Raw genomic sequence first — 16032 nt, forward strand, 5'->3', positions numbered from 1 at the left:
CTGAGACCCGGCTTTTTTGGGGGGATTTGGCCCTGCTTTGTGTCTCCCCCTGAGGATCTGGGGGGGTGAGAGCCCACCCTGCCCCTCATTCTGGCAGCTCCTGCCTCCCCGAAAGCCCTGTTTGCTCTTTCGATGCCCCCAGGCGGGTGCCAGCTGGCCCCCTCTCCAGGACCCGTTATAGCAGGTACTATTTTTGAAAGAGCAGAAGACACCGAAGCGGTTAACGAGGAGAGAAATACGTTAGCTGAGAAACTCCTGGATTAGGAGGAGGCTCGTATGATGTACATTTCGCTGCCCTAATTGATCTAGTGCCATTACCGTACCCACGCATCGGGGAACATCCACTGTGCGCCTTCGCTTGCTTAAACTTTTGCTCAGCACCCACCGCTGTAGCCGAGAGGCACACAGCTGTCCGAGTTATACAATCCCCCGGTTATTAAACCTTCTCGCCAGGGCGGTTTGCATCGTTACAGGCAGTCGCGCTGCCCCGAGCCGGCTGATGAAAAGAGCGGGTTCCCAGGAATGGTAATAATATTGAGGTGTGCCCACCAGAGAGATGCACACTGCCGTCTCTACCTTCTCCTCTGGATGGGTCCAAGCGATTTTTTTAGCCTGTCATGTGGCCGATCACATGTTTAGATGTTAATAACCGTGGCCTCAAATGAAGGGAAAGTGGACGAGGGTGGCAGCCCGGACTTTGAGGCCCCTCGGGCTTGGTTAGCTGTGTGCTGCCCGCGGGTGTTTTTCGTGGGTTGCTTTCAGCGTGCTGCTTGAAATAAGGCTGGAGGGCTCGTGGATTTGGGGGGGCCGGGGTCTTCCCTAGAGCCGCGCGCGTGGCTTGGTGATTTGTAGGTCTGCAGGCAGCCTGAGTGGCCGGTGCAAACCGTAAATCTCCTGCTAAATCCCAGGCAGCTGCGTGTGTTTAGGTTGGCCTTGTTCAGGGAAGGTAATGTCAATGCAGCCATTATGATTCAGCTGAGTCGTCCCTACCGACACGCTGTCCCTGCTGCTCGGGCTTCCAGATCCCGGGAAAACCCATCAAGCAATCCTGCCGACGTTACTGACGCCGCTCGCTCGGGGGCTTGACAGCCCTGCCGCATCCGGATTGCCCCTGCTAATTTTGGTAATTAGTCCGTAGCCCAGGTGGGGTGGAGGCTCATGGCGTTGGCTGGAGCCTGCTGTCTCCGTGCACTAATGCTCCGAGAGCCGCAGGAACTTGTCAAGGAAGGCGTTTGATTTCCCCCAGGTACGCTTGGGACGCCGATTCGAGTGCCTTTAGAAATCTGGGGAGGAATAGCTTCTTCCGTGGCTGTGATTATTGTTTAAAGGTGGTGACATTGTTCGCGGTTATTAATAATTTAAACCTGAAGATAAAAGCTAATTTAATTCAATTGGAAATGCCTACAATTAAGTAGGATGTAGAATTTTAACTATGTTTAACCTATATATTTACATCTCTAGAGCCCTGCAGAAGTGTTAACTATAATTATGTTTAGTCAGGAGAAGTACAGTGTTCCCATTTACCTCAGTTTTGTGCTTAAACTTGTACTCGGGTATCTTCATGTTCATTATTAAAATCTCTAATTTTGGGGTGTGTCAAGAATTGCTTTTTAGTAGCCCAGTTTGAGCAGCGAACCGATGGCTGATGTTAACCGAGATCGTTAATGTTCAAACTTGGTGCTCGCATGAGAGTGCTTGGGGTGGTTGTGCTGGAAGTCTGAGTGATTAGCTCTGTCCCGTCAGCTACGTTCGCTTGGGGTGGTTGTGCTGAAAGTCTGATTAGCTCTGTCCCGTCAGCTACGTTCGCCCAAAGATAGGCTGGAATTAACTGGTGGACCCACGGTCTGTGAAATACACATTTTGCAGGCAGGCGGGCGCGATGCTTTGGGCTGCTGCGGTGTCCCTGAAGCACGTAGGTTGGATGCTCGAGCTGAGGCATGGTGGGTGCCTTCCCCCTCTTGTCCGTGCCCCGTGAAAACACACCTGCAGAGCTTTTCGTTGCGCAGAAACGATCCTGCTTCGTTCCACCTCCAGCGAATCGTGCCTGCAAGGTGTGGCGTCCTCTGGGAAGCGAAGCTGTGTGCTGCGAGGATCCTTTCTGAAGACATGTGAGCACAACTGAGCGGGGAAGGCAATCCACCTTACTGTCTTTGTGGTTGCATCCATGCAAAATTCTTTTAAAAAAACCCAGAGTATTGGTATTTAGGCACCTGGCCGAGCCAGAGCAAATAATCTAGAGCAATTGTCTGGATGGGTGTATTAGTAAAGTGTTGCACCGTTATAAAGCTGGTGAATGAGGAGCAGCTAGGATCTGGTGCCCTCTTTTTGGCAGCCATCGTGTGTTTGTCAGTAGTCAGTGACGTCCCTGATCCGTGTACTGTTCGATAGAGCCCTGTGCTGTGTGTTACGAAGTACCGTTGGGTTTCTGCCGTTCTGTAGACGGGAGGACTGAGCCACCGGCCGAGGTTTGATACTGGTGGAGATAAAGCTGGGACTGGTGCCGAGACCTAAAGGTGTCCTGTAAACAAATGGGTTTTCCAAGTTTGCACTTTGCTGTCCTTTCATAAGCACTTGGGCTTTTCCAAGCACATATCTAGGGTTTTGTTTTTTTTTTTTTTCTCCTGGTTGGCAGACATTTGAAGTGTGTGGGGGAGATGTAAGATCCCTGACATGATGCTTTCTTACATATCAGCTATCTGGTTCCTGCTGTGAACCTCCCAGGTATGTTGTATATCATCTGTTTAATACCTAATTAAGGTTTCTGGGAGTGAAGGAACATCGGGGCAGTCGGAGCGCGCATCCCCCAGCAGTATCTCGTACCACGTGCGTGTTCAGCTCGGGTGAAGTCATGCTTGAGCAGAAAACACCCAGCGAGCTGCTCCCCTTCTCTCGGCACAGCGAACGCGTGCCTTTGTAGCGTGGCGGAGATGCTGCTAGAGGCGTGGAGCCCATTCCCGCAGGATTTGTTCAGCGAGGCTCCCGGTGCCTTCAACAGAAGCCGTGCCTCTGGGGAGCCAAAAACCAGCGTCAGATCAATAGATGCCGTCTTCAGAGGCTTTGGAGAGCTTCCCCCGCACTGCTGCCAAGTGGATAGGGTTCAGAGGGTGTGCTAGTTCATCTTGCTGCCTGAAGATGCTTTCATTTTATGAAAAACGTGTAGCTTTCTTCTTACCTTGTTTTTTTAATATAAACTACTACTCCTGAAATGCAGTGGGATGGTTGAGCGTTGGGCTTTCTCCAGTTGCAGTAGGTTGGGAGCTGTGCAGAATTTTTCTAACGGAGCACGCCGATGCAAAAGTCAAAGTAGATTTGTGATTGCGTGCAGAGCAAAGGAAGGCTTAGGCAAATCTTAAATACACGGGAAATTGTGCTCGTTGAAAAGAAGAAATACCTAGTACCATCACTGCGATTGCTGTTCATTTCTTGTTTGTCTTCTGCGATGCTTTAGTCGGTTTGTCTTGTTTGGTGTTGCCGTTTTGTAGCTAATAAGGAAGACTTGGGGGAGAGGGGGGAAACAGAGCTGCGAAAATGGCTAAAAATGGAGATGAAGGCCAAGGTGCATGCTCTCAGACCTCGGGCGTGCCAGAGGAAAAGTGCAAATACCATCTGAGTCAAGATGCGGTGGTGGGATCTCTAAAAAGCAAGTTGTGTCATGATGCAGCAACTTGTCTGGACAGAGCTCAAGAAGGTCTTGAGTGTAGATAGCCCCTAAAGCATCACCCCCATAGGATCTCTCCGAATTGCTTGGGAATCTGGTATTTTGGGGGTCTTTCTCGCAGGAAAGATGCTTCGTTGTTTGTAAATGGGATGTACTAAGAAAAGCGCCAGGTTTCTGCCTGCGCTGAGACTGGGTGTTGCAGAATTGGTGCTGATTTTGCCAGATCATGTGGCACTTCATCCAAAAATGAATCAGAAGTCAAATGCAGTGCGAAGCGCCACTTCTGCAAACATCTGAGGGTAATGCAAGCTGTTCAGCTCCTGTATGCTTCACGTAGCCCTTGTCTGCCCCAAATAGAGCCAGCGGTACCCCTTTTTTTGTCTGGGAAACTTTCCAGAGCCAGGTTTCTTTACAGCTTGTAGCAGAGATGTTCTGCTGCCATGCTAATTAACAGAAATGCCACCGCTGGTGGCAAAACCTAAACCCCAACGCTAGCCTTGGGTACTGAAACCTGTTTAGAAAACTGCGATAAGGCGTCAGGGAAAGCAGATTGGGCTGTCTTTTTATTTATTTCCTCTGGGAATAACACCAGATGCTTCAGCTCGGCACTGGAGGTGGGATGGAGAGGAGGGAAGGCCGTGTCCCTCTGAAGCCCCCCCGTGTTTAATATGATTTTTCTGCTTCCTTGCTATCTGGGTATCGGCCTGGGAAAGGTTAATCCCATTCCCCCTGTTCAAGGCTGTGCCCGTTGCCCGTTCTGTGGCAATTAGAACAAATGAGCCCCCATTAGCTCGCTACCGTGCCGAAATAGTATTTTTCATTTAATAAAAGAAGCGCCGAGTTGAGAGGGATTTGTCTTCTCTAGCTGCGATGTTTTTTTGGTGCTCGTTTGGTTGCACGGGCAGGAGAAGGCAGGCTGTTCCTTAGGAAGTAGGGCAGGGTGCTGGCTTAAAATAGCAGTGAACGCTGGGCTGCTTGTGATGAAGGGAGCTATTTAGGTAAATCCTGGGGTCTCGGTGGGGGCAGAGCCGCCTGCTAATCTAAAGATACTCCTTGGAGACCTATATTTGTCTGGGATCCTTCCCAGCTTGGCTGGTTTTCCAGGTGTTCCCTGTTCGATCCCTTGTGCTCCTCTGCAAGATTGCGGTGGGATGGTGGGTGTGTTTACTAGACCTACAGCGCGTTAATGTCTTGGATGCTAATGGAATTAGACATCATTAAGCAGCAGGAGCGAGGAAACAGGCTACGTAAAGGCATCAGCATTATCCTATAATGCAAGACTTGGCTCTGAATGGCTCTTGGAGGCTGGTCTGCCAGGCTCACCGTGCCGAAGAGGCATATGCCGATGACACTTGAGAGCTGGGTCAATTGTACTGGGAAAACCCTCCAGGGCAGAGGGAGGGATGGGGAGCAGCTCTGCACCCAGAGCATCTCTGGTTAGGACGGCGTGGACCAGAGGTGAGATAGAGGATGAAGGGTGGGTGCAGAGGGTGCTCAAAAGGGGTGGGAAGATGAAATCTCAGTGCAGCTTTTAAAGATTTGGCTGGCAGGGAGGAGGAGTGTCAGGCTCTCCGGGCTGCCCTCTGACTTCAGACCTCCAGCCTCCGAAGCAGAACCTTGCTGCTGTCCCTCGCTGCAGCATCTCCAGCTATGAAGCCTTAATAGGATCTGGCTGTGTTTCTGTTAGGAGCAGAGGTGGATGTGAGCGTGTTGAGTAACGTGACCTCCTCCAGCCGGGAGCCCCGGTATGCTACTGGGAGAGGGATTGTGGGGTTTAGCTCTCCAGAAGTCTACATCAGTCTGGCTTCTGAGTGCTTCCCCCCTTTAGTGAATACCTTTGCAGTGGTGGTGGCTGTAAGACGTGATTTAAAGCACTTTCCCTGTTCCAAGGTGGATCTGGTGAGAGCGTGCAAGGATCTTCTGCCTCCAGCTCTGGAGTCCCCAACAGCAGAAGGACATGGACCTGTTGGAGTGGGGACAGAAGAGGCCATGGAGATGCTGGGAGGGCTGGAGCCCCTCTGCTGGGAGGATAGGCTGGGAGAGTTGGGGGGGTTCAGCCGGGAGAGGAGAAGGCGAAAAAGGGGAGACCTCAGAGCCCCTTCCAGTACCTAAAGGAGAGCTGGGGAGGGACTCTTGATCAGGGAGGGGAGCGATGGGACGAGGGGGAACGGTTTTACGCTGAAAGAGGGGAGATTTAGATGAGATATTGGGAGGAAATTCTTTGCTGTGCGGGTGGTGATCCCCTGGGGCAGGTTGCCCCGAGAAGCTGTGGCTGCCCCATCCCTGGAGGTGTTCAAGGCCAGGTTGGACGGGGCTTGGAGCAACCTGGGCTGGGGGGAGGTGGCCCTGCCCAGGGCAGGGGGGTTGGAATGAGATGATCTTTAAAGTCCCCTCGAACCCACACCATTCTGTGATCTCTCCTCTGTGTAAGACAAGTAAGTGGTTCAGGGTCAATTTCAGGAAAACAGGGAAAAGTGGTATCAACAGTGATCCCAGTAAGAGCCTTCAGTTCCCTAGCCTGCTCTAGAAAACATTCCCTTTTACCACTTGCTGAGGTGTGGCAAATGTGGTAAAATGGCTTCTTAAATAGTAGTGAGAATATTATCTCAAAGGTGACGCCTTGGATATGCATCGCAAAGGTTTCTGGGAGGAAGATCCTGAACAGAAGCGCAGAGGGCTGGTTTTGCTGGTTCAGCGATAACTGGGGGGCTCCTGTCATCAAGCTCCATCCCTGGCACATGATGGTCTGTGAAGCTGCTCCGAAAGCATTGCTAGAACTTACTTAGCCCAATTTTTGGGCTACCTACTCTTTGTTTTGCAAGAAAGCTGCTCTGGCTGATCTCCAGTGTGGCCGTTGGGAAGATTTTAATTAGTTTGCAGGTCCCTTCAGACTGTCTGCACCTCTGTGTGGTTATAAGATGATATGTGGGTATAAATGTCAAACATTGGAGTAAGCGCATTGCAAGAAATGTTTTAACCGGCGCTATTTTGACCCAGTGCGGATGCAGCTCGGGTTGAAGCATTAAGGGGTGAGATGGGAAGAGAAACTGAGACCCCTGTTGTGGGTGAATTGCAGCGGTGATTGCAAGTGCTCAAATTCTCGTTTATCGATGATGTGACCGCCTTTTGCTGGATGCGGTGAAACAGTCTCTTCTCCAAGGGCCGGCGGGCTGAGCTCTGCGTGCTTCCACCACGGCGCTTGAGCTCCAGCCTGGGCGTTTCTGGGTGTTATTTTGTTCAGTTTTCCCATGTGGAGCCGCCGATTCCTGCCTAAAACATCGTCCCGAGCAAGTACTCAATGTGCAAAATCGTGTCTGCTTAAAGTAGCTTTAAAATTGGAGGCGGCACCCCCCTCCCCTGCCGGTGGTGGGGTCAGATTTACATTCCCCGGCAGGTGGGGGGATTTGCCTTTGACACAAAGACCCCGCTGTTCTTGTATTAATGATCTATTAGTGGACGTGCTGGCAGCTTGCTAACCTTGTGAAACAGGTGGTGAATTTCCCTGCTTGCTGACATCTAGGAATCCCCTCCCGTCTCCTTTGGTGAGCTCACTTTATTTATTTTTTTTTTTTAAGGAGTTGCAGCTGTTTGCTGTAGACCTCTGCCTTTTTCTTTTCCTTTCCTCTTTCTCGCTCAAGCTTAGCAGTGACCCCCTCCAGTCGACCGAGAGACCGTCCCACCGATGGACCTGTTGGGAGGAAGGCGCCAGGTTTGCTGTATATAATATAATACGTATATTTGTAACTGCTGGAAAGTCTATAGAGCTTGAGGGTCTCAAAAGAGATTTTTTTTCCAGGCTGGTGTTGAGGGCTTATGTGCTCTCCTTGACAGTAGCTGGTGAGTTGGCGCTCGGTGATGTAAGGAGCCCGTGTCCCCGGCAGAGGACTTGGCTCCGGACAGATTGTCTCAATGACAATCCCAGGCAAATCCGCATCAGTGCCGGTCATTAAGAGAGGGACCTACGCATAGCAATGTGGGCGCTGGAAACTCGACAGACATTGCAAGCAAGTAGGATTTTCATGTCTGCATTGCTCCCAAAGAGGCTGAGGAAATTCGGTGCCCACCGAGGGCGTTTTTGAGCCAGTCTCTGAGCTGCAGAGTACTTTGGCAAGAGCGAGACCAGCACCGCAGCACAGATTTGGGTCTTGGCTGCGGCCAAAGTTCGGCTTCGGTTTTGGTGGCGGTGCAGGAGCCCCGGCGTGAAGAGCCAATTGCCGCGGGGAAGGCTTTGCGGACGTCTCCCCTGGCTGAGAGCTGGGCGGCTGATGTGCGGTGACAGTCTTAAGTCGCCTCCGTTCTAATTAAATACTCCTGGTTTTAATCTCACCCGGCTCCTTGAGGAGCGTGGAGAGGGAGCAGAGTGCCAGCTCGACCTCCTGGGTCAGCAGCCCGGCAAGGGGCCATCGGAGCTGCCTCTGGGCTTGCCCGCCATGGCAAACCTTGGCGCACAGCTCTGTCGGTGAACCCTCCTTGAGTAGCTGCGGTTTACTTTGGCAAAGGCACCTCTTTTTTTCCCCCCTAGTCTGATAACACTATGTACTGTCCCTGCTAGATGTTTTGCCAGCAGAACAGTTTAATGATAATTACCTTCTATCCTGATAGAAGTTTTTAGGAGTCCGTGAGCACAGTTCAGGTAGCTATAAGGTTTTAGAGGCTGTGCAGCTTCCGAAATGTACAGAGGGACTTCGATTTAGGTAGCTTTTATGATTTTTTTAGCCTCTTGGCGTTGCATTTCATACTTCTGCGGGTCCGTGGGAGCTTTAAGCGTGACCTGGGTTATACTCGTTTGGCACACGTTGTGTTTGTGTTTGCGTTTTGATGCACAGAACTGTCGCGTGCTTTTTTTGGAATTAAATGCACCTGGCTTCTGTGTAGACTGGGTGTGCCAGATTCTAGTATCCGAGAGTCAACGTGGCCTCAAAATTTGGGTGTTACTCCTTGAATGACTGAAAGGTAGTTGATAAGGTAAAGGCAGATTTGCTGATGGGAACGGTTCAGTGGATTAGTCTTTCTCGGTTTCGCTTGACTCTAGTATCATGATGACTGTGTCTCTCCCCCTTCGAAGAAATCATTCAGCTTCATAGAATTTGACGTACAATACAGATATTTTTAGGGTTATTGTGAGGAGATATTCCGGTTGTCCTACAAAAAGGAATCTGGCTCAAGGTAAGGAGCAGAGAGAGCTGTCTGGACCGGTTGCGCACTGGGAGGCTGGCTTGAGCTCCAGCAGCACAAGTTTTGGATAAAACTGGGGCGTTATGAACTGGGGTTGATGCTCCTCTATATTTGAAGGAGCTGCCATTCAGCAGGGATTTACGCTTGCAAAATGGATGAGAAAGATCCCCAAAGCCTTGTGTGCCAGATCCTTTCTGTTAGCGGGGATGGGGCGTGTGATGGGTTTGGTTGATGCCGTGATGGGTTGGCAGGAGCTGTGTGCGGGGCTGGATCCTCCTGCACCTCTTCCAAGGGTGAGAAACAAAACTCTCTTTTTTCCACCCCATTTTGTGAGTGCTTGGAGCCTCTGAAACCCAGGGTCTCTCATTCATTATAAAAGGAAAATTGCAAGAAACACGCAAAAGTTTGGAGGAGGGCAGACAGAAATGGCAACGGTAATCATTCCTGGTGCTCGCATTTATGCCAGGAAGGTGTTTGCTTTCCTTGGTGACTCTTCTGAGACATTAATGTTATTTATGTTAGCACAATCCAACAGCAAGGGGAGAAGTTACTTATTTTCTCAGGTGGTAGGAGGCTGGAGGAGCAATATATTTGCTCCACTTTGTGATGGCTGAGTTTCCACATAGCTTCTGTAGCTGGAGAGAGCAGTAGTTCCCCGACACGACAGGGTCAGGGCGCCTGTGCCAGCGCTGCACCAGACTGAAAAATGACAGAGATTATTTGTCAGGGCTTGGTCCAGGCTTTGAAGAAATCAGTATCAAGCATGCGTCTGTTTTTGCAGACTCTCATGTAAACTTGCCCTGAGGCACACCAGGGGAGAGAAAATTTCATGCAAACCAGCATGGGGATTCTTAAAGCAAAGACATCTCGGCATTTTGTGTCTGGAAATCTGTATCGATCATAATATCAAAAAACAAAGATTATTCCATGGAAATGTAGGTAATTGCTAATAAATATTAGGACTAACAGCGTGTTTTAATTTGAATGTAGCTGCTGAGGTTCAACCCATCCTTGCTTTTGATCTGGCCCCCCTCATCGAGAAGCACTGAAGCAGGTTGGCTGGAGCGTTGCTGTAGGTAATGACGGCATCCATCACTCGCCTTCAAGGGTTTGTTCCTGTTAATGACTGCGAAAGCTCTGCACGATCCTGAAACTTCAGCTTTCTGCAAGCACAAAATGGCATTGCTGTTGCCTTTTGTTGCTGAACTCCTCCAGGTTATTGCCTCTCAGCCGGCTCCGTTTGAGCCCTGGGCTCAACTTTGAATAGACGAATGTAGGTTAGGTGTGAACGGGAATAGGAACGTGATAAAAATAACATTGGGCTATTTGGAAATTAGGAGGGGGAAAAAAAAACCCGCAACCCTGACCTGCTGCTCGTGCTATGCACAGCTCGACACGGGAGGCAGCTTTCTCTCCGCTTTTCAAAGCGGGTACGGATGACTCCCGTGCAGAGAGTTTTCCACTGTGGATGGTTCTACCTTCGACAGCCGGGTCCGGCTTCCTCGGTGGCCGCATCTCTTTTGTGGCAGATGGACGTCTGTCATCCCCAACCGTCAAACCCAGAGCTGAACGTCAGTCAAATAATTCGGATGCCTTCCAGCACAGGTGGAGAGGGTGCAGTAATTGGAAGCTGTTAGTACCTTACGCTGTGTGTCTCGGCATAAGAAAAGACAGCTTTTACTTGTGCTTAGTTTTGTCTGAGCTGTACTGGCTGCTTCAGAATGCCCAAAATGTACTTTTTTTTTCCTCCCCAAAGTGCATCTGTAACCATCTGTTCAACTATCTATCTGTAGCGTCATTTATTTGATGAGGAGCAAGCGAGGAAGGGGGCTATCGCATTCAGTGCCCTTCACATTCCCTCCCACATGGGTGTCGGGAGTTGCAGAGAAATCTCTCTCAAGTTTATTATCGGGCATGTTTAGTTCTGGATGATTTTTTTGGACTCGAAGCCCCCCACGCCCCAGGGTGAGAGGACACCTCCTTTTCGTTAGAAACCCAACCGCTCGGGGAATAAACTGAGTTTTGCTGTAGCTGCCACTTCAGGCCAACGCTTGCTCCTTTTTCAGTAATGAATGTCGCTTTGTTGCTTTGTGCAGTCATCCAAGGGACTCTCAAATATATAAACAATAATTTGAGGATCACTTTGTTTGCTCTTCCGTGGTACTGGCTCTTTCTGGAGGTGTGGATCGGTCAGCCCTGCTCTGTCTGCTGCTGCTGCTGCCTTCAGGGAGGAGAGGACCTTGGCTTAATTTCTGCCACTCTCTTACGAAGATGCACGATAGGTGACATGGTCCAACCTAATCTGTGCTGGAAGAGCCATGATGAAGCTTAAGTACGGATGTAGAAATACAGCGCAGGCTTTTCTCCTGGAGGAATATAGGTTTTTTTGCACTGAGGAGCAAATGAATGGGCTGCGATGCTCTGGTTTTGTAGAGCTGGTGGTAGAGAAGCAGTTTTTTATGAAAAATCTCCCATCCTTAACTATCTGTATCCTCTTGGAGGGCTGCAAATACCCACTTGCTCCTGGACTGGCAAATAAAATCTGCGTTGATTTTGTGGTAAACAGAGTTTTGCACCATAGTCTAGCAAAGATATCGCGATCCTCTTTCTTTATGGGATTCTCTCAAGCACAGCTGACCTTTTAATCCATTCTACACCTCAAAAGTCCACTTGCGTTTGCGTCCTTCTGTTTGTGGCTTGGCATGCAGCGTGTGTCCTGTTGGTGGAGTGGGAATTGTAGTCTTTTCTCAGGAGCGATCTACAGAGTGTGTTTTGATGCCCTTGCGAAATTAGAAGTCCCAGACCTAAAGAGTTCACTGTATAAACTAGACTGGGCGCAACACGCTGTTTTGTATGCAAAGGGAAGATGGCAGGAAGATCGCAGCACTTGCTGCTCGCAATGTTGTGAATGTTTTATCCATCATTTTCGTGAATTATTGTCTGTGGGCAGTGCATGGGAGGAGCTGGCTGTGAGGATGAGCTTAGCACACAGCATCTTTGTGCTACCTAGGCCGTCTGTGACAAGCCACAGCGTTTTTGGGTGAGATAGAGAATTGTTTCCTCATTTTGCAGATAGGAGCAGAAAGCAAATAAGACTCTTCCACCCTTCTCAGTGTCCTGAGGGTGCAAGATTTTGGGTCGGCTTTTGCTCAGAGGGCTGTGCCAGCGCTGTCTGTGTGCCCCGGCTTCCCTCCGCACCCTCCTACCTGCAACAGAATTGAGCAGTGAGAGGGATAAAATTCAGATATTTAACAAAAGTGGGTATTTGTGCATCAGATAACCGCTTGCACCGAGTTGACTAAAGCCCTTACACAAGTTATGCTGGCTAACAGGATTACTTGCTTTGACAACACTAATTACTTAAGTACTCGTCCTCATCCCCTGCTGCAGAGGGGAGACGGGCATTGCTGGGTTTCAGGCTCCGGTGCATGCTTCTCCTGACCCTCTGGTCAGTGGAGGATTTTTTCACGCAGCTCCCACGAAGCTTTGTGAAATTCTCAACAGCTCTGGGTGCGCCGCGGCACGAATGTCTGCTCCAGCGCTGCACCAGAATTGAGAAATCTTTTTTTTTTTTGGGGGGGGGTGGGTTAGCAGGAAGCACAGCGAGTCGAAAACTGGCGATGTGGAGTAATGCCTCACCTAGCGTGAGCTGTGTGCATCCCCGGGACGGTGCTGGTGTCTCTGGCATCTCTGGAGCAGGTTTTTTTTTTTCCCCTCCCTGTGCCGGCTGCAGTTTGGCTGGCAGACAGGCACAGCAGAGGAGAAGCCGGTTCCTTATCGTACCCAGCTCCTTGTGGGAGTGGAGCCGTGCAAAGCCAGCGAGGGAACTTACATAAAAGTTCTTGGCTGCTCGCATCGGCGTAGCCTCATATTTTATCTTGCATAACTCAGCTCGCTAGGGCTACCAAGAAAAGGCAAAGCAGATCATGCCAGGAGCTTTTCATGGATCTCTTCTGAATTGTGTGACGGGCAAGACTGCTCTTGTGGTTGCATGCCATCTCCGTTACGCTCTCTGTCCTGATTTTTGTGGGCTTTTTACTTTGTTAGGGTGGTTCCAGAGTTGGTGGCCGTGTTTGGAGGCCTGGGACGATGGGGAATAAGGAGCTGAACGGTTCCTATTTCTCTGTTCTCTTCCTTATAAATCATTTGACCTTCAAGCGCTCTCTCACTTCCCTTGGAGTCAGATGGCAGATGCTAGGATGACTGCCCAGTTTGTAGAAGTACTTACAAATCATTTTCCAGTCGCTTAATGGCAGGGAGTCCCAAAGCCTCCGTTGCCCCTGGGTCCTTGTCCCGTGCCCACGTTTCCACCCGTCTCCTCTGGGCCTGCCTTGTTCCAGCTCAACCTCTTTGTGTCTGACCCGCAGCTTCCCTCTGCCTCCTTCTGCCGGGAAAACTCCGCCATCCTTACACAGATCCAGAGAGCGCGGGCAGGGAAAATATGTGAAGTTCTGCAAAATACTGAGTTTTTCATCAGTAAGCAGAGGACCTACTTTTTGGTTTTTTTTTTTTTTTTCCTTTTGGCTGTAGGGATGAGCAATATCTGCAGTGAAAAAATGTTGTCCAGCCTGTGTTGGCATTAAGCAGGGGTCTTGCTTAAACCTCTTTAATTGGCGGCTCCGTGGGGAAAGCGCTGCGTGTGCCCTGGACCGTTCAAGGCATGCGGGGCACTTAGCACGTACCCAGCAGAGCAAAACTTCCAAAGGCACCGATGAAAGAGGGCCACCTTATCGCGGGCACTGGCTCCCCTTTCATTATATCCGCCCTTGTTCTCCTCTGTCCTACATTTCACGTTATTTGAAAATTGATGTTCGGCTGCAAAGAATCTCTTGTGCTGCCTCGCTGCTTTTCCTCTCTGCCCCCTGGGTTTCCAAGCTAAATAGCTGCTCTGTTTGCATTTAAAAGAGATCGGTTGCCGTTACTGTTAGTCGCTGGATTGTTTGACCCGCCACTATTTCCCCTCTTCAGTGCAGCCAATCATCCAGTCCAACCATGCTTGATAGTTTGGCGGATGGGCTGCCTTTACTGGGTGATGGGTAAGGACACCAACTTCGTTTGCATATCAGATATTTTTCTTCTCTAGCTGGATTACAGTTAAGTGCAAATCTGTCTTTCACCACATGACATGATCGCATCAGAAGCGGGAGATGTGGAAGCGATGGTACATTATCTAGTGAGTGGGTTTCCTTACACGTGGCGTGTGTTGGAGGTACTGCTTACTCAGAAGCAGGCTGGCACCGGAATCATTAAAATGCCTGTAAAAGGCCCGTTTTTCTTCCAGATTTTGGGGTCGGCTGGGGGATGCCCAGCAGGGATCAGGTGGTCTGCCCGAGGTCTTACAGACAGCGGTGGCTCCAAGACCTTTTCACAGAGTCACAGACCTGCAGGGGTTGGAAGGGACCTCTGGAGATCATCCAGTCCAACCAACCCCCTTCCCAAAGCAGGGTCACCCAGAGCAGGTTGCACAGGACAGCGTCCAGGTGGGTTTTGAATATCTCCAGAGAAGGAGACTCCACCGCCTCTCTGGGCAGCCTGTGCCAGTGCTCTGCCATCCTCAAAGATGTTTTTCCCACGTTCCAGTTTGTGCCCGTTGCTCCTTGTCCTGTCACCGGGCACCACTGAAGAGAGCCTGACCCCATCCCCTTTCCGCTCGCCCTTTAGATATTGATAAGCATTGATGAGATCCCCTCTCAGCCTTCTCTTCTCCAGGCTGAACAGCCCCACGTCCCTCAGCCTTTCCTCAGCAGAAAGATGCTCCGGTCCCCTGAGCATCCCCACAGCCTCCGCTGGACCCTCTCCAGCAGTTCCCAGTCCTTCTTGACCCGGGGAGCCCCGAACTGGACACAGCGCTCCCGATGTGGCCTCCCCAGGGCAGAGCAGCGGGGGCGGATGACCTCCCTCAACCTGCTGGCCACGCTCTTCGGAATGCACCCCAGGAGATCATTGGCCACCAAGGCACATTGCTGGCTCATGGTTTGGCAGAGGTGTGCCCTGTCCCCAGGGCCGGGAGGGCGAGTGGCAGCTCCTGGTGGTACCCACACCAGGGGAAGAGGCTCTTTTTGGGGCTGTGCATGCAGCACGCCAGGGAGCACCCCGAAGCAAAACCCACCCCAGCATCATCTCCTCATCCATCTGGCGGGATCGCTCCCTCCACAGGGCTTGGCCGAAATCGCTTTGGTCCTGCTTGTGACCTGGGGGTGTTGGAAGGGCTGAACCCAGAAGGTTGAGGAAGTGCTGGTTATTCGAGATGTTTTTAGAAGGAAACAGACTCTGGGAGCTGAGACCATCTCTGTGCTGCATCGCGGCTGTAAGATGCAAATTGCTCTGCGGTGCGCGGGAGCTGCCGGCAGCGAGGCCACACGTTTTGGGGCTGTTTGACAGGATTTTACTTCCAGTTTTTCTCTTTTACCCAAACATCCAGGCCTCCTTCCTGGAACTTATTTTAAAATCAAGGCACTATATAGCCTTTAAGTATTATGCGGGGGTCCTGTGTTCTCCATCTTTTTTAAATTAGCCAGGCCCAGGAGAAGGTAGATGAGGAAGTCGGATGGTTCTCACTTATAACTATGATTTTTGTTTCATATGCTTCCTTTCTGCTAGAGGTCACCTTCTCACAAATAATACAATTGCCTAGCATGAAAATAGTAGTAACGGTTTTGATGGGGTGTTTTTCTATCTAGATTTAAAAAACAGGGAATGCGTTGCGGAGATGAGACCTTAACTTGCCTTAAATGTTGGATTCCATCAGGATTTACCAATTGCTTAGCTGGGAGTTACGCTTTTTGAAGTGGCCCGTACTGAGAGGTGCGAGGCTGTTGCCCGGTGAAGGTGAAGGCAGCTTCTGCTTTGTGGGTACGCGCGGTTTCCTGATAAGCGAGAATTTTACATATTCGTCCTCCTACCTTAATTGCTAGTTCCTGGGAACCGGTGTGGTTTTCTTCTGCTTTTGCTGATATTTGCATGCAATCCTGTTTCAGTGCAACATTCTGATGACAACTACCCCCACCGAATTGGGAGACGGCTTCGGTGCCTGCGTTTTCTGCGGATGCATATGGCATTTAGTCTGCATACAGTGGCTTTTTGAACATGCTGAGGGGTGTATTCAGTTGCTCTGGCAGCATAGCTTTTCTTCTTTCAGTATTTGAGAGCATAATTTCAGTGAAAGTATGTTTCTGAGTGTATGCTCGTCTTGAGGCTTG

The 16032-nt window shown here is 50.3% G+C and overlaps 1 protein-coding gene across 1 annotated transcript in view; it reads left to right on the forward strand.

Moving 5' to 3' along the window:
• Positions 1–7340: 7340 nt before the first annotated feature.
• Positions 7341–16032, forward strand: part of PPP3CC (protein phosphatase 3, catalytic subunit, gamma isozyme) — a 27343-nt gene continuing 18651 nt past the window's right edge. The window contains exon 1 of the mRNA XM_009894346.1: positions 7341–7374. Within this exon, the coding sequence (XP_009892648.1) occupies positions 7341–7374 (34 nt within the window). The remainder of the gene's footprint in view (positions 7375–16032) is intronic.

This window comes from Charadrius vociferus, unplaced genomic scaffold (genome assembly GCF_000708025.1).
Source record: "Charadrius vociferus isolate BGI_N301 unplaced genomic scaffold, ASM70802v2 scaffold2020, whole genome shotgun sequence".
Taxonomy (NCBI): Eukaryota; Metazoa; Chordata; class Aves; order Charadriiformes; family Charadriidae; genus Charadrius; species Charadrius vociferus.